Raw genomic sequence first — 22,867 nt, forward strand, 5'->3', positions numbered from 1 at the left:
CCTGTTGATGACCGTACACCTAATATCGAATGTTCTTAATTCGTGAATACTTTTTTCATTCACGGACAGCTAAAATTTGCTGGCTCGGAGTTGTCAAACCAGTACAGTCCGAACGAAGTCTTTGCGTACGATTAGCCGATGCCTATCTGTAATGTATTGTAGCTGAAAAAAAAAATGGGGATTACTAGACAATTATAACTGATAATCTGTCTTCCGAGATGTTACTTTTAATTACGAAAAAAAAACTAAAAGGCTCTTTTTCAGCTCTTTCTGCGTTTGGTTTGACGCTGTTAGCTCTGCTCAATATGGCCGACCTCAGTGCGGTAATTTTATCGTTCGCGGACGACGGACTTTTGCCAAGTCCCAGTGGGCGCCTCAAGGGACTGCCGCTTGCTGCGGCGTTGGCGGCCGTTGGCGCTATCTTGTTGCGGCCAGCTCAACTAGCAACTGCGATGGCCGCAGGTCCACTACTGCTCAACGCTATCATTTGTATCTGCGTTCTGGCCATGCGCAGCTGCACCCGCCGCAACGAAGATCAGCGATACCGACCTGCCGTATTCTCATACAACCTCATTATAGGTGGGTAAGAATACCTCATATTAGTTTTATGAAGTTTAAATGGCTGCTGGTGCATAAGATGGTCCAAACAACTGGTTCGAGCTTCATTCAAGCCCAAAATACCTAACCTTGTCTCAAAAACGCCACCTGAATAGAATATTAGAATGTCTATGCACGCATTGTTACACGTATTACGTTTAAAGGGTTCTCGTCCGTAAGGGCCTAAATTCGTTTCTTTATTAAGTTTGAAGTATACATACTGTCTAAATCTTTCTAATGGCTCTAACACTACAACGGAATAGCTTAGAGAAATTCACAATGAAACAAAACGTTCCCCTCAAAACAACATAAGTTTATTTGCTTTTATTTGTTATTGAAATACTTTTTCTAAATATTTTTAGTACCCCACGTCTCGAGAAATCTTTCACATAAACACTCAGAAAATTGTTCAAGCAGGTACACATACATGTAAACAATTTTCAGCTTCCTGTTGAAAAGATTTGCCAGACTCAGCTCAACTAGTAGTTTTCTATCATGGATTCCATGATTCACGTACGCCATCTTTAAAATATAATCCGGCTGACTCCTGCGAAGGTCCTTTCGAAAGGGTTGCCTCCTGCGCGTTACATTATGTACTTGTTAGTACTTACACACTTATATACGTTTTCACGGTTTGAGTTGCTGAATAAAAATGTTATGTTTAACATCCGATACTATCGCTAGGCATTACTTCAAACGGTTGGTTTTTGCCAACACGAAACGAAGTGTATTCATGTATGGTATCCTCACATATGTTTAAGATTTGCTTTAAAAAACAATTAACTAAGATTTTACCACAACAAAAATCGTCTGTTAGGAGGTTCAAAAAGGACGAATGAAGAAGGAAGCAGTCGTCTTGAAGGTGACCGCGCTCCAATTTTATCCCGCGAGGAACAGTGCGTCAATACGCCGTCGATTTCCCCAGAGATGGCGCTCACCGAGCGACTCATGACTACAATGGGATTCGGTAATGGTAGCCGGCAGTTTGTCGCCGACGGTGAATCAGACGTTGAATATGATCGGGGGGTAGAAGGAGATCGCGGGGAAGATATCGTTGATGATGATGAAGAGGAGGAGGACATCGACGATATTGTTAAGGAGTACAAATCCAAGCAAATAGGCCCAGGCTTTTCGTCGTACAGTTACAGTCACAACAATGACGACGAAGATCAGAAGCCCATTCTGCCGCCTCGAAACGCGCGTTCGCAACGTCCCAGCAATACGGCTAGTAGTGTACTTTGGCGGTGGCGAGCCGAACTCTGTTTGGCCGGCCTGCTTGCGTGCTTTATCACACTGTCGGCTTTACTTGAAGCGCTCTCTACAAATTATGCCCTACAGCGTCCGGCTGTCGCTAGCGCCCTCGTGGTTGCTGCGTCAATAACTGCCCTGTCCGCCCTTGCTTTCCTATTTGCTCTAGCTAGACAAGAACATCAACAGCTGCAGCACCAATACAAACAACAACAACACGCGTTTGGAATGCTTCATATGCATCAAAGATTAACGAAGTTCGGTAAGTAATGCATGTGTCACGTTCATAGCGCGTTTTTAGCAGTGATAGAACAGATTTCGTAGGACTGAATAAAAATATCTGCTCTAAAGTTCCCTCGAAGCTCGTTTTTCAAAGTTGATTTGTTTTGGTATTTGGGCACGATAAATAGCTCATGTTACGTTTATTCAAATCTACAGAAATACTTACTTATGTAAACATTTTTCCAACTTAATTCCACTAAATTTTGGGCAAAACGCGAGCATTCTAGCAATTCTCAAACAAGAGACTATTGAAACAATATATATATATATATATATATATATATAGAAAACATTTTTGATGTGCTCTAAACGGATACAGACGACAAACGTTAATAAGGCAGATGTGCTATTGTAGAAAAGATTGGAGAACCGATATGCGCTTTCGGACGCAAGGGTAAAAGCACAACAAAGAATTATGGATATATGTTGCCATTGTGTAATATCTAGCCGTTATTCATCAACCGTCTGCCTGAGGAACGAAACCAGTTCCGTATCCGCAGCACATTGTCTGGCACTGTGAATATCAGTTTTGAATTGATTTTTACCCTTAACCTATTCGCCAGGTAAATTAGGTTCGAACGGAAACGGGGTCTGCTTTCGGGTGCCAATGAGCCCCTGCCTGCCCGCCCTGGGAGCATTTTTGAACATCCTCGCTTTCGTTGATTTGTTCGCGAGCAATGTCGTAGCCACTGTTTCACTATGGTTTGTTTCGGGTAAGTAACATTTCGAAACACTTTGGGCGGTTATCGTGTCACTGTGGGGTGCACTGACCTGAGATTCATACTGACGTGTTTATACAAGAAAACCTTAAAGCGCAGTTGTAAACTGTCTTAGTAAATAAGATCTAAACTACTGCAAGAGCTGGTGTAGAAAATGATTATTATTATATTATGAAGATTCCAAAGATCTTTAACAAATCCTACTTTATTCTTCTGTGGCTTGGTTTCAGTGATCGTCTTAACTCTATAGCTTAAGTTCATTCCTATCTAGTAACATATCAGTTACGTTCTTGTTAATACGCAGCAGACCTTACGCTAGAAAATTGGCGCCACTAGAGAAGCCGCCCGTCGACTGTAACGTGTGACTTAATAAACATCCTATTGTCATAACTGGTCATAATGTTAATGATGCGATCTAAATATGTTATATATCAATTACATATTATTTCTTAAACTCTAAGTTTCTAGTAGACTGCTGCAATTCTTTGCAATGCTCCTAACTGCGGTAGCTTTTAACGAATTTATCGACTCAACGATTTAAAGTATTACTAATATTTCATCCCGTCGCTGGGCTAGCTGAATGCTTAATAGCATAGCTTCACGCCATTCTTTCTCTGCCTTTGTTTGCCAGGTTGTTTGCTATACGTCTTGTACGGAGCGCACCATTCAATGGCGCCAAATGCACTGCCCTGCAGCATCGTACAGCGTGAAGAACAAACACCTGCCATCGGACCAGGCACGGAGAAGACGCCGTCCGGCAACACACGTCGTACTGATGACGTCCGAGCAACGCTGGAACCTCTGCCAATCTATCCATGGAATGTTGCTAGAGCCGCCCTAGCAGTAGGCGCTTCAACGGCCGGTTCGTCTATGACACGCGTCCCGCGACTCATGAAGGTGAACCCTCAATCCGTCGCACTGCCAGCTGAGATGCCCGAAGACATCGATCGACGTCGCGGAGCGAATCCATTCAATCCCGTTGAGAATATCATCATGAAGCGATAAAAAGGCAACTACTAAACAATAATAACTCTATGTTTTTTGTTTAAATGATGCTGATCTATATACACATACAAATAGATACGTTACATTCGCACACTAAATAACAGTGACGAAATACTAGTAGATGGCTATCCTTAAGATAAACCAACGAAAAATAAGTAATAATGGCATAACAAGGATAATATAGTAGCGCGTTAACGATAAGAAGAAGAATACAATTCATTAAGCATCTGATTATATCAGGCATATGATATTAGGTGAAGTGAGGACAGATGCGTTATAGCGCATACTCTGAGTGTGCGCATGTCAAAAAAACAGGATAGAACTGGCAGACCAAACGAGCAAATAATGAGGTTTCTGATGGGATTTCAATGGGTGGCAGTAGATCGTATCGATAACGAAGACGAAACGACGTTCAAGACGAATACGTTTCAACAACGTTTTTGGTGGCAGTTTTATTCGTAGACTGCAAGGAGAAGCCTCGCAGAAGAGATAGTGACATCGAACACAAAGCCAAGATGTTCAACTCGTCAGAATAATTATGATATTATGGTGATAATGAAGATAGAGCGTGAAAACGATGAGGGAATAATTAAGGGTGAGCTCATAATATATAAATGAAAAAACATACTTATGACAAACAGTAATAATACTAAATGATAATATTACAATCAAGAGCGACGCTGCTTTTTGTTATAGATTTGTTGTTAGACGCAAAACAGAGACGCATTGAACACCCACAGGTCGCGACATTCCAGCAAAGTGGAAGTGTCTTATTACTATAATTATTACTACTATTAAATACATTATATATATATATATATAGTGGTAAGTCAAAGAGCAGTTACTGCCAATGCCGGAGCCCGTGTGAGCCGCGGCGAGCGGGATATACCGCTAATGAAGAAAGAAACGAACGATGTTAGATCTATACATATGCCATGTGGCAGTTGATAATAACAATGACTTTAACAATTCCGACATTGGTCGATAGGTCGTGCCACTGGAGTGGTGGAGAACACGTCATAGTGGCACCATCACGTGGCGTCGTTTGTAAGCCATTACTATTGCTGGCGAGTTCCTCTATTAGCGGTGACGATGGATATTGTTATAAGTAAGCTGTTAGCCTTTGTAGCGGTTAAGAGGGTAATAGCGGTTATGAAATAACCACAAAGATAATAAAATAGAGCTCCGGGCTAATTAAAACGATATTGAAAGCAACAAATAGTTTCAAGCCCGATAATGTGTCTGAACAGCTAGAACATTTAATGAGAAAGTATCGCGAATTGAGAACACTCTACATCAACACGTAATACAGCGGTAGTCAGGTTACGATAAATACAGCCACACAATTTGCGGCCTCCGGTTCAATATAATTTGCTTCCTTTTTTCATAATGTTCTCTAACTTGATGACCCGTTACTTCGACAACTGTTTGCAAATCGCCGTTGACTTCGTTCGCCTTTGATCGTAATTGATGGTGTTTGTTGGTAAACAATCTTTTCAAACAGACGTGCTAAGCAGACGAGTAAACGAAGTACCACAACATCTATCGTTAGGCAAAAATCGTCTGCTACCGCGATCTTATCCAAGTAAACAAGCAACATGAGCAGAATAATATAAATAATTCTAGCAACAGTGACAATACTGAGCAAGACACAGAAACTAACAAACGCAACGATACAACGAGCAACTATCATTATTTACCAGTTAACGATAATAATATTGTTATTATTCATACTTGAACCTTATATGGGGCGCTATTAAGTGTTATTATTAACGATGATTGCTATTATTACTAATAATAGTAAATGTCGTTCGACGACGATAATTTAAATACGATTTACGAGCTAATTAGAATAAAAATACTGTTCGAACCTTATTATGATAACTAGAAAGGTGTTACTATTAACACAAATAATCTAATACTAATAATAATTATTATTATTATCGTTATTGTAGTCATGTCCAAATACTTACGCATCTATGCCAAAACATCAAATGCCGGTGCAAAATGAGTGCTTGCGACAAAACATAAATAACGTGAAAGGCATAACTGACTGAATTATTACAGCTGCTTCTTAAACGCGCTGCGACGCCCCCTACTCACCAAAGGACACAGGCAAACAATACGCAGGTCACAATTATGTAGTGACTATGCTAGAAAAGCTCGGTAATAATTAGCAGAAGATGCTAAACTCGACCCTAGTCCAACATGTAATCTCTGGTTTATGCATGACGCGCCACCTGCTGGAAAGGAGGGGCAGAGAATATCGACATGAGATCCGACTATGCAGTACTGGAGAAGGCGTGCTAGAAGAAGATGCCAGAAATAGAGTAACGCTGAAGAGGCGACAACGATCAATTCGTTCATCTAAATACCACTACTCTCCTATAATCACTAGTATCAAAAAATGTCACATAGTATAGTAGATTAGAGCGCAGCGTATATTGCGCGAGCAAATTCATTCAGAACTGAGATAGAGAAAAACGTACTGCTCGACACATACAGCAGTTTGTAATAATCAAATGGACATAACTCCCACGTTTAGGCAAGATTTCGGCCAGAACCTTAAGGTACCTTTCGATTGAGCATCTAGTCTTAGTCCTGTTTGCCGTCCCATTGCTGACGGTACTAGTGTCGTCAGAACTCATGTTTAGGTATAGGCTGCCGTTAAAAGCGGACATAACGACGCATCTAGAAATATGTGTGCATAGCGTACAAAAGATCACAGAAGGGGTGAGCAAACCAAAACCTCTATTATTAATTACCAACACAGCTTTGTTCTGCAACATTGATCTATTACAAGTATCTCATCATAAAATGACGTTACCGTTATCACAGTCGTCTGCATTTGAATGACGTCATATTTCTTCCAGACACACAGACTAAACGTGCCATCACGTACCACGGTTCGCCAACGGTCTTGCTTGGTAGAGAACAAAGACTAACAGAGAACTGAGCAACTAATAGAATAGTTCCTACCGCAGATACCATGCAACGTGTCGTGCAGGTTAAGCTTTAAGCTCATGGGCTTGATTTCGACAAACAAACGACGCTCTTTTCAAAGGGAGGCGTAGATTAACACAGTACGACAATATGAAGTTGAAGCTTTGGCCAAGAAAATACACTTGCATTGGAAGAGGATACCGATGCTGAATAAAGTACGAGTGAATTGAGAGGCATAGTAACATACGACGAAAGCGCATTGGGGAAGCAAAGAAACATTAGCACTAAACCTATCGTGGTAACTCGAATAATCATAATAATAACTCACGTATGCAGAAGATATATTCAACGGACGAAGTGGACACCGTTAGATTTCCTAATCCATTACACTGATACACAGACATACACGCACACACTGTAATAATACATAGTACTTGTCTATTACAAATTACAAATCAAGGGATAAATTCATAACATAATGGACAACATAACCCCTTGCATGCACGTAGTACTTGACTAGATATATTTCCACCCGTTAGAATTGGTTCTAGTTCTCTGAAGCGATCAAAGCCGACAATAACGCAAAAAGGAAAAACAGTGTTTGTAAATTGGCGATAAACTTCTATCGTTATTCACCTTCTTGGAGATTTTTCTAATTCGATGCCATCCCTCGCTGTGGGCCTGAGGGCCAGTCAGTGATGCATTTCATGCTAGATCAACGCATACGCGGATACCCAAGACCGTATTACGTATACATGTTGCCCAGGGGAACCACAACCGTGCGGTACCACACTATAATTCTGACCCAGCTGATAGCATATTACTAATAGCAAGGCCAATAAGGACGTTAGGCTAACTGTAATCATATTGCATTATTGTATCGGCGGGTTGGTGGGCAACTTCGCTTTTCAATCAACGTTCCGCTGGTTGAACATTTATCGTTGCCTAGCACGTACATTGCTAAGGAGATTATTAGAATGCTAGGAAGTACGACCCTGCTCTGTTGCAGAATTAACTCACTCGGACCGTGACGCGAACTACTTCGAAAAGAGTAATAAACGTAAACGGTAAAAGCAGATATGTGTCAGTACGGATTAACGCCAACATGGGCAAGTAGAGAAGGGTGTATCACACCAGATAGTACATACCTATCCATATATATCTATATAAACTTATAATCGCAGGTAGACATATGATGCAGTGAGCAATAACTGCTACAAATGACAATAATATCGTGAACGTAATAGTAATTAAACGATAATTAGTGTGTGACGATCGTATCGTTAGCCAATCAAATAAATTACATTTGCAATTCGGTAAGGCTGGTGGCGGTTTGGCCTAACACTCCACTATTATATTATATAATACGTGAGGACAAAGTTGTCAAAGCAGACGACCCGTGAGTACAACCCGAGGTTACTGAATATAACGATGGCGACACGCGTGTTTGCTAAAATAAGTGTTGATTTGCACGTATACATCGCCTACAAACCCAACACCAAGACGAACGATCCATGAGGGCCGGCAGTCGAGCAGGCAGGAGAGGAATACGCACATGAAAATGGCTACACATATGATACCAGATGTGTTATTGCAGCGGACATGAAAATGCTGCAGACTGACTATATAAACGTTGTACCCCTTGGCAGCATTTCTGTGCAATCCTAGCCCGTTTCCCTGCATGATCTCCAATGATTAGAAAAATTCATGTTGGTGGACAATGAAATTGGCCTCTCCCTGTGGGTTTGAATCGATCTCTTACTGGCGTTTGTACGACACGCGTGCCTGCAGTTAGAGAAAACAAGTTATCCGAAAATAGTGCCGATGTCCGTTTTCGACTTTGCTCTCGGCTTCTAGCTTCACCCTCGAGCCGAGCTTAAATGCGGTCGAAATTGGCCCAGTTAAGGGATAGGTCGGCCATGGGCGGACGCCAAATTGACGTATGTGCTTCAAAAGCGAGCTCTATTGTCAGGTGGACGGACAGATAGGCACTACCACCGTATTAATGCAAGCCTAAGGAAGAAATTTATTCGTACTTCATACACGTACGAATCTAAAGTACGGCAGGTAATGATGTTCATCGTACACCGTACGCCCATAATCGTGCATCCAATGATTGAAACAAAGAGAAAATGAGCGAAATAGACAAAACTGGCAGGCTGAAGCATTTCCAAAGGCACGAAAAGCGGACAGTATATTTCAACACCGTTGCGACCCCACGCAAATGCACACCAACACAGATTATTTGTACACGATATATGATCATAATCGCCTAATGCCAATAAATACACCAGCTAAAGCGTCTGAGCGCGTATAGGAGGAATGCGTAATAATATTCATTGCAACTTTCGTAGGGAATGACGCTACAAGAAGGTCGTAATCCTAAATAGAAATAACGATACGACGACCATAATAATAGTATCATCACGGTAAACAGTGCATCATGGATAGAGTATGCTTTATTCGAATTATTGTTTAATGATACCCGGTGAATCAGACTGAAAAAACTCTTTTGTTCTACCAATAGAAATGAAATTCCACGTATGGGGCATCAGTAGACGTGAGCGTTAAAGGCGCGACGATGCCATCACGAATGGATAAGAGCTGACAACAATAGAGCACACAACAAGAACGATTGCAGTGACGATTAGAATCTTAGATTTAATGCAATCAACTGGCAAAACCCCTGTGGATTGCGAGCCTATTTTTTTCAGGCCCTTACATACCTGCAACCAATGAGAATATTACTTATAATAATACTATCAAAGAACGTAAAGCGAAAAAAAGCGCAATTAGATCAGTATTGCGCGAAATAACAACGTCGACACAAAATGCAAAAAAGCGGGCAACCAACGAATAGTAGACGATGCTACCCTGAAACGCATAAAACACAAATTGACAGCATAATCCTCTAGAAGCTTCTACTCTGCTCCCGCAAGCCTAGAGAATGCGTCCCTCGCATAGAAGCCTCGTTGCTCTAGCTAACTGAATATGTGCATCTATTGCAAGGAAGGTAAACTTAGGGCAGACGAGAGATAAAGGGACGCAAGAGCCTGCAGGACGACTTTGACATATTCACAATCGCAGATAATTATAATGACAATGGTACATTCGATAGGTGAGAAAAAAATTAGCAAAAATAATTCAACTTATGTCAAAAAACCTACGCTAAAAAATACAGGCATAACAATGTTAACGCACGATGAGTTCATAGTTAATAACAAAACAATTCTTCTTCATTACTAGCCGATATTAGCTAGAACAGCGTATAAACTTTGCCTCACCCATTGATGTTCCCTATAGTAAGAACCCTATTTAGCTTCACTGCGAAATCGTACCATACTCCTTACTACTAATAACCATGATAAAATTATACTAGTAATATTACCTTATGTAATAATAATAAGGGTTCGCCTATTTTATAATTGCGTATACACACATAAGTATAATATAAGTGACTAATAGACGCTATTAACCCGTGAAAGAAAATAATTAAGTAAGAGTACAAAGGTAATAACAAAACTGTTAATGAAAGAAGAGAAGTATTTAGAAGATTTTTGACGGAAGTCTTGAAGGCAAAGATAACGGAGTGTCTGTTCTGTTAAATAATGATATTATTAATATACTATTATTATTATTGTTATTATTAATGATAATAGTATTATACTTAAACACGTGCATAGACATGCACTGTGGTTAAGTTTTCTACCGTGAGCCTCAGTCATTTTATGGATAATAACAGGAAGAGTAATAACAATAATGATATGCCAAACGTGATGACGATGCAGATGCGAACGAAGAAGTAGGAAACAATGAGCTTAGCTAATACAAACTATAAGGAGGAATATCGAACCTCCCGGGGATCGCTTTTAATATCACATAGTTAAATAAGCCAATAAAAACATTAGTAACCACTGAAACCGTACATGGAAGAGATCAGCTTAAAGAGGCTCAGATACTTGCTTACTGTTCGATTGTTAGTACGTAGATAAGAAATTTCGTGGTCTGTAACGTCTAAAATATGTAATTACGAAGATATTGCATGAAGGATAATTAGCATCTTGCCTTCGTCTGGCATCCCTGTGAACAATGCACATTTTTCATCTTACGAAAATATTAGGAACATAATAGGGTATTATTTGCCTTCAGTCGATACTTTGGCTTTGTTATTGATTATCTTCGTAAAAAAGGCAGAAAACTAGGCGCATGATCTCACCACGACGAAAGATGCGACAAATTATAGTTACGATCCCCTGGCGGCAATATTAGTTCTGTATATACAAAACGAAGATTCAAACCTTTGCGCGAAAAGAACGCGCCAACGTTTGAATGAGGTCAAAAAAAAATACGAAAGGACACATAATGTTAGAGAAGCAAAGATGCTGCAGATGACACGTCGGGTGAACATAATATGGCGTTGTTAGACTGTAACTAAAAAAGTGCGACGGTTGCCCGTGTTTTGGTCAATAGGTCAAGTTGTGGTCTGTACACCGACTGCGATACGGGTGTCGAAATGGGGTCACCTGCTGTAAGACAAGACAAGACAAGCATCTGAGCATACGTTTCTCAGGTGTGAACAGTGTATCTTGAGGCGGACGCCACGCATTGCGCAAGTGCTGATAGCCAAGCGGCGAAGGCGGTAAACCGTTTGTCCATTATTTTGTATGGCACGGTATGAAGAATGATTGTATAAAATAGTAGTAATAATCGTCGTGACAATAATAAGGACAGGCAAAAAGTAAATATAAAGAAGTATTCGATTTATTACCTGTTATGGTAAATTCCTGCTTCCCTGTACCTCCTCCCAGAATGGTCGGTCCGGCCGTCTTGACGAGGACGACGAAGTGTCCCGTATCGCGCATCATTATGATTGTTCGCATTGGTAGTTTGAAAGGAAATGCATGCCAGTAATATTAATGACGCTATAATAATGAGGAAAAATAAATCGGCTAATAGCTCAAAAAATTGAAAACTTGGATAACAGTGTCGTCGCTACTACGACATTACTCAATCTCTTTTCTCTGACCGACTATTCCAAAAAATCTGGAATAATCCGAACAAATTTTCAGGTTGGTGGCAGCTTAATTTGATCCTTGATCGTAACACTCAAGAAAAACACATTTGGTCTTATATGTGTCATGGCAAAAATTTGCACATATTCCTTCCGTTAGAGGTACCTTCTGCGTCCTGATGACGCGTGCAGGCATGCAATACTCTACTCCAGTGTTATTATTGAGTGGCCATTAATTCACGCAGGGATGGCTCATATTGCAGATGTAGCATACAGGCATTGCTTCTACGTAGCAAGCATACTCTTAAGACGGACAGCTGGATTCAGAGCCTTTCAGATGGTTTCTGATGAAAATAAGAGTGATCCCAGGGTACATTTATCTCTGAACATGATGGGTGTAGAAGAACTAGGCAGAATTTTGTTTTTAAAACTATTCGATTTTGTAAGAAGCTCGCTGATCAATGCTTAGCTGCAGTTCTTAGTTGTTAGTGTAGGAGAAGCGAAAAGAAGGAATGCCCCCTTCCTAGTACTTTGTAATATCCTATTTGTCCTTTTCTTGCTATTAACGCAAGCGCTTTACTGCTTGCAAAAGCTACCTTTTCCACTATGGATAATTATGTAAAATCAAACCTATCCAGGAAATCCTCACTATCTAATCTGACATTGGCTCACAACGCAACCTTTTCATAAAACAATAAAGATTTAAACACCAACAGAAGCTTTGGTCGACCTGTGAACACCGACTGATAACTTCCTGCAACAGAACATTCGTCTAACCCATTCGGTCACGAGGGCTTCAAAGGCACATATTTGTAAGATTTGAATTTCTTTCATTTTCTTTGTATGAAAAACTGCCTGTTAGGGGTGGATTTTGCACGATGACATAGAAAGTTCGGATAAGCGTGCTTCTGCATTTGACACATCCCAGTAACTGGCCTTATCAGTAATTATAGTTATTGTGAAAAGTTCAGTCACCAGTATTTAGAAGCTTGAACAAGCCAAAGACCAGCCTTTCTCTTCAAAGTGGAAATCGCGTGAGCGTTCTGTTGCAGCTACGAAAATGAAAGGATTGAGTTTCGAAGCAACGCGGACGGTGCTAACGCAGTCGCTAATAGAGACGAAACAATGAAGAAGACCGTAGCTTTAAACAACAAGTAAGAACAGCATGGCGAGATACATTCGTAATAAAGTACTAATACGGATCAATGAAGAAAAGCTATCGTTAGATATGCGGCAAGGATTCGGTTGGCGGCTATTTCTTTTACTGACTGACTGATTGATTGATTAATGATGGTTTGCTTGTTTGGTCGATTGATTGACGGTTGATATTGGTCGGCCGCTAGTGGGAGATCGAGACGAGGAATTTTCAACGCATGGTAAAAACAATAATAACACTAACGATAAGGGGGACGAAGAAACTGAAGATGTGGAAGAAGGTCCAGGCGAGTATTCAAATTACATATCTGGTATAGTTCATGCCCCTAGATAGAGATAACAAGGCTGATACAGACGATATTGATGGATGATAATGATTGTTATCATGAACATTAACAATAATATTAATAACAATGATGACGATGATAATTATTTCATCAACAACAACAACAACAATATTAATACCAACAGAAATAAACGCAATGTATGTATCATAGTGCCTAATCACAGATATCGTGTTATTCTTTATTAATCCATGTTGATGGACATGGAAATATTGAGCGTAGCGTTCTTTTAACCATATTGTCCAATTACGTTCGTCGTTATTAGTTGTCACTATTTTACTGAACGTTGGCTTCCCTTATATTGGACGGTTATTATATACAGCCGCGGGCCTTGTTTTTCGCTTCGCTGATACGTAGTGGGAAATCTCGAATGAGTATAGATTATGGAATTAGGTTGTACCCGGTAATTTTGCTGCAATAGCATCGTAGGAGGTTTTTAAATGGGCTCAAGAGAGAGTAAGTAAGGAAGTTCCTGTAAAAGAGCATTTGCAGCAGTAGAAGGTCGTAAGCATTATACGATTGAGACTTTACTCACTTTGTAATGTATTTTTTTTATTTTGCATATATATATATATATATATGCGAGATAAAAAAAAAAATATATATATATATATATATATATATATATATATATATATATTGGCAACTAAGATACCAATTTTAGAACTAAGTTACGCAATAAAGAAAATAGCTACAAAACCATTGTGCATGCAGAACGTGAATTGTTGTAGAACAATAAGCAATATTGTTATTATTATTATTAAAGTAAATTTTTAATATGCTTTTAAATTGAACAGGTCTTTTTTGAACGAAATATTGTATCGTACTAATTCTTCTAAATAACTTCTTTCCTCATAGGTTACTACGTGTCCGAAATACTCACTACTAGAGTATTCGAGGATTGGGAGGCCTCTTTAAGCGTAAGATTTTAGCAACTAGCTCTTCTAGCGTTTTGGCTATTTTACTGTGTTAATATGTAAAGTAGGGGAAGACCGCGGGTCTTTCTTATTTACCTCGATAATCGTAGGTTGCTTGATACAAGTTGTCACCTCTTTCCCTGCGTCATCAATTGCCAAAAAATCTCCAAGCCACGGATCAGCCTGCAGCAAAACCCACAGAAATGCGAGCTTTGTCAATGATGCCTTGAAGAAATAAAACGGCAAAGGCTTGGAAGGTGGCTAATCAGTGTGAAGAAAGGTTGTCAGGCATGGTTATCACAAGCAGATGCAAGCTCGATCCCTTCGAGATGGCCCTCATCTCAAAGCATAAATTGATCCAATGTTACGAAAGATAGTATAATCAATTTCTCATCTGTACCTAGGACTTGAGCATTTTACCAAGTACCAAGGATATTTTTATCTTTGACTAGCCATGGGCGTGTAAAGAACACCATGTAAAGCTTCTATGCTTTTCTTTCCCCTGAAGCATTGGGCATAGCAAGCAAGATACGAATGCTGGTAGAGAATGTCACCGACCTTGACCTTAACGGTAGGTCATGGAGCTAGATGAAGCTTTCAGTTCAGCTCGATGACACCTGGCTCGATCCACACAGCAGCTGACACCACTTTACCAATCCTCCTACTGAAATATAACCCTACTCCTGTAATTTGCGAGTAAAGTCCAGCGTAAACTTGAGTGTCAGATAGATAAGCGAAACCTTATGGAAATGGGATACGCGTTAAGCGAACCGTCCTTGACAGCGGTGCGTCAAGAGGAAAAAACTGTTAGACTTAATCGCGGTCCGACGCGTCTTTGTCTGACCGAGCTGGACACTGCTTATTGCAGCTTAATTTCGAGCAGCTAGTAGACGGAGATTGAGCATCATAATGTTTAAGAAAGGACTATGCGCGTGCGGTGGGGGTTGCAGATTATTTGATAAGCATCAAGTGAGCTGCACAGAGCTGTCAGCACAGCTTACCCAAGGCCAGCACGATGCGATTTACAACAGTTTGGGCAGGGTGTTTAGGCCGTCCCGCTTTGGGAGGTGATCCACGATGGCCTGATGAACATACTAACGCTATAAGACGTGATGAATAGTTGCAGGTACTTTCGAGATGGGCCACAAGGTTTGCTTTGTGGCCGGGATTGGCCGTGTAGTAGTAGTAGTAGTACATCAAAACTAAGGATCGCCTATTTCTACTATTCGATGCTACCTGGATAGTAATTTGGGTAATATTATCAGAAATTAATTAATACCTGTAGTAATATGTGTCAATTAATAACAATAATTATTTTCATTGTTATAACGCCAAGTAACACTTAATTTATCTTCTCTAATCATACATAGTTACTTTTCGTGGCGAATCGAACATCTTTCAAACCAGATCAACCAGCCTTCAAGTTAAACCAGTCAATCCAATAGGAAATCTCTACTTCGGCGAAATTCAGTGGTAAATACTGGTAGCAGATACTAGATCAAACAAGAAAAATAATGAGAAGTAAAGGATGTATGCCAGCCGTAGGGCGTGTTCGCCTTAGGCTTCGAGTTCAAGAAAATACTATTTGTAGAATTGTGAGCTCGATTGTCGAGGCAACAGCTCATCTCAGGGAGAACATCAATTACGAATCGAGTTAAGATGGCCTGGGAAGGCAGTATGAAGGTGATTGGATCAAGCATCTGCAGCCTTTAACTGAAGCGCCGCCCCGATGAAGTTGTGAAGCTTAAATATGGCTTCTGTAGAAATAAATTTTACGTAATTTCATCTGCAAGCAGTTGGTAGCTAAATAACTGCTGATCTCCATTTTTGTTTTTATTTAATTTAATTTAATAATCAGTGTAATAATAGTAATTTATAATAACAGTATATGATCATTGAATTCCAACAATCGAACGCCTGAAAGCGTAGATTATCCCTATTTCAATATTTCTTTTGAAGTTAATAAGTCTATCTTGTCGAAACATGAGCCTGAGCAGTTACAGTGGGAAAATGCCCATAGCATCTCTTCAGTGTGATGAAATCATACCTAAATAACAAAAACTTCTTGGCACATAAAATAGGAATTAACAGCCGCTATAACTTCACTGTCAGTACTGTAGTACCAATTGACAGAGACCACTCTACGTTTATTCTTCTTTGCATTTTTTTTTTTATGAAGGTATATAGTGGCGAACCACATCCGAAACATTCCAAACCCAAATTTTGGTCTCAGTCCGAGGTCTGGAATTGTTCAGGCTGCAAGTGCATTCATAAATACCCCAACTTCAAAATTAAGAAACTAAGGTACTCCTTAATGCTTGTTGTTTTTTAAGGCACAAACGGTTTCGAAACGAAAAGCGACTTTCTGCGAGAAGCAAAAAAAAGGTTTTTCGAGCGTCGCTGTAACGTCCTCTGAGTGGCTGCAAGAACCATATCACAAGGATTTTATATCTTTTGTAAGATAAAAGTCATTTTGTATTCTCCTAAAAGTGGCGTATTGCCATGACCCTTTTTGGGCTCGTTGTGTTAGCTCTAGATGGAGGATAGACTCATTGATTCTCCTCCTCGTTAGGATCCGCTTCTATTTTACCTGAGTACAATTTACACTTTCAACGATAAGTGCCTGGAATGAATACGAATTTCCTACGAGGATGCTGTTGCAGAGCGTGCCTACAGCTCCGCATTCCTAGTTACACCTAACAATCAGGAAATGGTTTTATGTGGATGTTTGTTTACGCATTCACTACTGAAGACTGATCCTCTCCAATTAAAATACAAGCGCAACGAGATCTATTTGGAAGTTCGGCAAGACTTAAAATAAGTTTATTATAACTGTGGTGTTACGTTTACTATTTAGTATAGGATTCATTCCCGTAATGATGCGGTGGCAACGAGTTCAGCTGCAAAACTCACATACAGTCGGACGTAGAACCTCGAAATATCTGGTCGGTACACAAGCCACTATAGCACAGAAATTTATTTGTGTGCTCATACACTTTTCCAAAGTTAGATACGTGCGAAAATCACACTTTTGCGTCCTGTTTATTAGGGACTCAATATTCAGCTGTCCTATGTATTGCTCTATTTAATAGCTTATGTCATCTCTTTAGGACGCTTTAAGTAACTGTTTGACCGTGTCACGTGCTCCTTCTAACGTAAAACAAAATATTACACGTTGCGTGAAATATTCTGTTTTATACGCAAGCGAAGATAGGAACGAGCAATGTTTGGGCGCTTACGCAGGCTAGACGAGGAACATGCGGCACGAAGATGGTTTTCACACAGATTTTTGTTGCTTTTTTTTTTCGGTTGTATGTTGAATGTATTTCTAACAGCTGCAGGAATAGTCGGAACGATTATTTCATGTAAGTATGGATTATTGCTTAATTTATTAAGCACGATCATCTAATCTGTTAAGTGTATGGGCATCCATTTAGATACCGAGAGCATGACTAGAATCTAGACGACGTTCAAATCGAAATTCCCGCTATATCCTGTTGGATTCGCAGTCTGTTTAGATCTTCAATAAGGTGCTGTAACGCGCTGGGCCCATTAATACCTCTGATTTGTAAGTTATAATATTCCTATTGGATAACCTGGCGACTACGTATAGAGCTGAGCGGCTATAATCATAGAACAAATCCCGAGAACCTAAAAAGAGGTCTGTATACGACCGAAAAACCGCTATTGCCGTGATTTTTACGCTGATCGCATCGAACCTTAGCCAAGAAAACAAAGAAAGTTTATCAGTCGATGGTTATGTCCCTTGATAGGTGTTGTCTGTGAGTTCCGAAAAAGGCCCTTAGCCCGAAAACGAATGTGCGGTAAACGATATCACTTGCCAACTCTAATTTTATCGCTTCAAAAAGCCAACGACTTTAGACTGAACGGTCATAAGAAGCGAATGACGATAAATTGCAAGCGCTTTATAGACAAAATGGGGCCCTCTTGTCCCGAGGCTTCTTTCTGCAATAATCTAGAATACCGTTGTTTGTATCAGATAAGATCCTAAAGAAAAAGAACAAAGAAAGAATATTACTAACTGCCTAGCAATAAGCTTCTCGTTGCCTGCTCGACAGAAGGGAATGTTATTTCTCAGCAAGGTAAGTAACTGATGGTGAAATACGGATTTCTAACGATACCATTAAGAGCAGATCAGAATTGTCAGACTCCGGATAACTTCTCAGTTCAACGCCACAGAGAATCATTCATCGTTAAAAACAATGCCTTTCCATATAACAGAATAAGGAGAGAATAGTATATTATGTTCTACTCAACGTCCGGGAAATAATCCACGTGTTACGTAAGTTAACTTACTCGTTTGAGCTACAAAAATAACAAAACTACAGAACCAAACTCGGACCCTATACGAAGTTACATTGCTGCATCACAACGCTACACCGCCTACTTTTTTGGTGATCCAGCGAGCGATATCGGACCCCTAATGGAAAATTCCGTGCTACTCGGCATACCGGCCGAACATCACTTGTTTCGGTCAATGCGGTACAGCTACGAGGGTGAACAGGTCAGAACAGACGCCGAAGTCCGCAAATGGGTCAACAAATGGATCGTTTCCGAGAACCAAGCCTTCCCCCTTCGCAGGATGCGTCTGCTACCAGAAAAACACGCAATGATCGCGAAAAAAGGACACTACTTTTACTAAAATATGTTCAAAAGTTATAGTAAATTCAAGTAGCTAAAAAACAACGAAAACTTTTTCCAACTAGAGACGAATGTCTCATTGTCATTGAGCGAGTTGTCCATAATTGGACGATACTTTAGAATGTTTGATCTTATTACACATTGTTATACCCTAAGTTGGTGAGGGTTTAAGAATTTCCAGAATGATAGGCACAGGGCACTACTGCAGACAACGGCTCGAGCCTAGGCCAGCTTATTACGGTGGAAGAGATTTTAGAAAGAGTACCTTTTAACCGATTTTACTTGTGACAAAAATGATCGAAATAGGAGCGTCTACCTTAATCTCTTTTTCAATGATTCGCTTACAATTTGAAGGCGCTGTCGTCTAAGGCCGCATTTCGACTAGCGTCGTTGCTCGATTGCTTCACTTGGTCCTTTGGGTCTTCGTTCATTTCGTTAGAAGAAATGTTCCGTCGAAGACGCAAAAGCAGATTGCGCTTCTGGAGAACAGGAAACACCCGCTACTGATCATGAATCAACTGCTCCCTCTTAGCTCAACTAAGTTGAATAAAGGGGTTTCTATTCGAGATCGCGCTGACAAAACATGCCCGAGTTAGCTGCGAGGTAGCAGGCGACACTCAAGTAGCTACGATGTGGTGGGACGTATATGATAATGGCTCATACAAAACGCTAACTTCTTTTTGTCTGCGGTTTAAATCGTCAACTGAAGGTAACTAGCCAACTTGGCAGCTGGACGCGCCTAAGGCGTATTTTGTTTACGGATATCTACCCCAATAAATGGGCTAGTATCTATTAATGTTTTCATTTGGGATTGCTTTTAAAGTAGTCTGCCGCAGCCATGAACTTAACGTTGTTGGCATTCCAGAAAGGCTGTAACCTTTTATGGGTCAAAGCTTTAACCGTCGCCGTTTTAAAGACCCCATTTGAATTATATGCAAGCAGTTCAAAAGAGAATTTCCGTCTTGAGCCGCGTTACATTACAGCCTTAAAATAAAGTCATAGCGTACGATGGGTAAAATGATTTAACGCTTGGCTTGGTAAATCATACCTTCACTGCTGAAGGATTTGGGACGACATCTGGGCTACGATGTACGCCTTAAAATGCACTTACTTCACAACTGTAAGCTTCAAGTAAACAGTAAATAAAAAGCAAAAATAAACAAATTGTGATGGTTCGAAACGCATATGATACAAAGTTTCATAACGACAAAGAAATAAAGAAGTAGAAACACTTACCATAAAGGGCACTTATCGTAAAATTCTACTTTTTATGGAATATCGTTTAGTAGACTGGCCATTTTCAGGTACGGCAGCTGTAACATACGACTACACCAGAATTAATTGAAAGGGACGTTCGACAAAACACAATAGTCTCATGTCTCGATCATGAACTGTTCCATCGCATATTTCGTGTCCCCGCGGGATGATATCAGAGAAGCAGTGAATCATAGTTAAGTTCAGCCTGAAACTGAGCGAAGTGTGTCGTCTGCATGTTCAGACATCTGAACATTAGAGATAATTCTTTGGTAGCATGGTTAAGCATTACGCAATGAGCAAGAAGCTACGATACTCAGCCCTGTTCCCTGAGAAATATGCAGTACAAATGAAAAACCTCGATTACCTACATAGTACCTAACATGATGCGATGACAATGGAGCTTTCCGAAGATAGTTTCAGGATCAGATGCGCATGCCCAGCGTATAAATAAACAACGCATTAGTAATGATCACTCAGCTAAGTCTTGCTAAGCGTTCTCATTAGCGTTTAATCGCTATCTGCTGACCCATTTATGATTCTGGGTACATGACTCTTTTTACGGCCAAAATGGAAGACCTAAAAGGAAAGACTCTACAAAAATTAGATTCTATAGAATCACTGTTTTGACGAATCGTAAATACTATAGCGACGCCATGAGGAAGGAAGGTTATTGAAATAAGCGCAATTCAACATGGACGATTAGGTTTATCTAGCGAAGTATGATATACCCGCTGTTGCAGAGGCCTTCGTTACTTTATTCGATCTATATAATAATTAATTTCAACTGAACATTACGTATGTAGCGTATTCAGTCGTGCGTGTCGCTTTGCGTCCTAACCGACATGTTTATAGCACCGCTGTTATTTTATTAGCTATTTTTTTAAATATATTCCTTTTATAATTTTAAAAATATGTCATAGTTTGCTTATAAGATACCTATTCTGGGTGATTAGCAATATTTCTATCTATATATATTATAAATAGCGGCTAAATTTGCCTTGGCAATAGACTTGACATGAATTTAAAACTTTTGTAGCTTCGCGGCAGCTTAAGCAAACTCTCAATGGCGAAGATTACGTTTGAAATAATAATAACGCAAAAGGTATTTTGATGTGTTTTACATCACTGCTTCCTAATGCAAACCCTATCTCCCGTATAAAGAATACTAAGACAGTGTTTGATGGAAAAGAAAAGTATCAATCAGAAATCCATTGAAGGTCATGAACATAACAAATCAATTAGGCTAAACAATAGGGTTTGTAGGTGGCTAACTGATCTGCTGTGATCAGACTACACTGACCGGAACGATATATGCTCGTCGTTCTTATAGGATTCATGCTAGTATGTATGCTACATAGTTGACACAATCAAAGTATAAACTAATAATGATAAACAAATAGGTACCATTGATAAACTGGTTATCGTTATTACTACGAATAATCAGAGTTATACAAGGACAATCGCTATAAACCTTTTGACGTCTACTTTTGAACTTCCGTCGCGTGGTGTAGCAATGCAGCTTAGTGACATCAGGCCCAAGTTACATACAATAAACATATTTAAAAAAAAAGAACTATTACTCATCCCTGCCTCTTAACCTGAAGTGTCTCATGTGCTCGGACTCTGGGGTCTGTTCGGACAACATTATGAGAGTCGTGCGGTGCGCACGCTTGACAACGAAATATCCATATGCGTCCCTCAAGCTATTAGGCTGGACATGAAGTTCCCGCGCCTAATTATTTTTCTAACTTCTCCTCATTTGTTATTTACTTTGTGCTATAAAGGTATTATGCTCTGAGTTCAGTTTGAATGTGACAGAACTCCGCAAAGACATAAAGTAGACGAAAGATGCCTATTTTTTATGCATTTTGAAACAGCACCATACATCTGCTTTGTATCGGCAACGACGTCATCGTTCCAAGGACTGCTTAAAGTGGTTTGCCGAGCTTAAAAACGGTATCCAGGACCTCGATAATGTTATCCGCTCTGGCCGACTCCGAGTTACACGACGATTGTCCAAAAGTACTTTTGATGGAGGAAGGCCACCAAATAATTCGGGCATGGGCTGTAGCATTACGGCAAACGTTAACTACCTTAAGGGGTTTGGGTTTACACAGCTTGGGGCTTGATACCTAACGAACCCTATGGATTCAACAAGGAATGACAGCATAACGAAAGCATCGAGCGTCTCGTGGCTACAATGAATGATTTTTCTACAAAGATATCATTTGTGATGACAAGAGGTGTCTATGCATCAGCATGAAACAGAAATCGGAATGGGTGGTCCCCGGAGGGAAATCAATGCCCAGGTTTCAACCATGTGTCTGGAGGGATAGCGAAGGCCGATTTATTGAGAGCTGCTTCCTACAAACTAAACAGTTAATCTGTGTGTTTATTTGGCCTAGTTGCATCGAGGCAATCAGGCCATTTGAAACAGACCTGATAAACAAGGTTAGGTCATCCTGCTCGAAGTTAGTGCAAGGCACGACAACACGGAAAACATAGTCAAAGCTAGTTTCGTTCGAGTAGGAGACTTTATTGCATCCTCCAGATTATCCGGACATTGCACCAGTATATTTTCACCTTTCCCGGTCACTGGACAATCATCTTCACTGCCTTCCCTTCGATACTGATCAAAAGTTCAGGACGAGATGAAAACATTATCTTTCGACGAAACGGTATACACTATTTGGTGAAAAGATAGCAGTAAGTTGCAAACGATGATGA

At 40.1% G+C, this 22,867-nt stretch overlaps 1 protein-coding gene across 1 annotated transcript in view; it reads left to right on the forward strand.

Moving 5' to 3' along the window:
• The window catches only part of LOC111252740 (uncharacterized), a 29,929-nt gene extending 16,460 nt beyond the window's left edge, over positions 1–13,469 (forward strand). The window contains exons 7-10 of the mRNA XM_022811107.2: positions 265–579; positions 1,415–2,107; positions 2,691–2,840; positions 3,478–13,469. Of these exons, the coding sequence (XP_022666842.1) occupies positions 265–579; positions 1,415–2,107; positions 2,691–2,840; positions 3,478–3,851 (1,532 nt within the window). The 3' untranslated portion in view covers positions 3,852–13,469. The remainder of the gene's footprint in view (positions 1–264; positions 580–1,414; positions 2,108–2,690; positions 2,841–3,477) is intronic.
• The last annotated feature ends 9,398 nt before the right edge of the window (positions 13,470–22,867 follow it).

The sequence above is a fragment of the Varroa destructor genome, unplaced genomic scaffold (genome assembly GCF_002443255.2).
Source record: "Varroa destructor unplaced genomic scaffold, Vdes_3.0 BEIS01000006.1, whole genome shotgun sequence".
Taxonomy (NCBI): Eukaryota; Metazoa; Arthropoda; class Arachnida; order Mesostigmata; family Varroidae; genus Varroa; species Varroa destructor.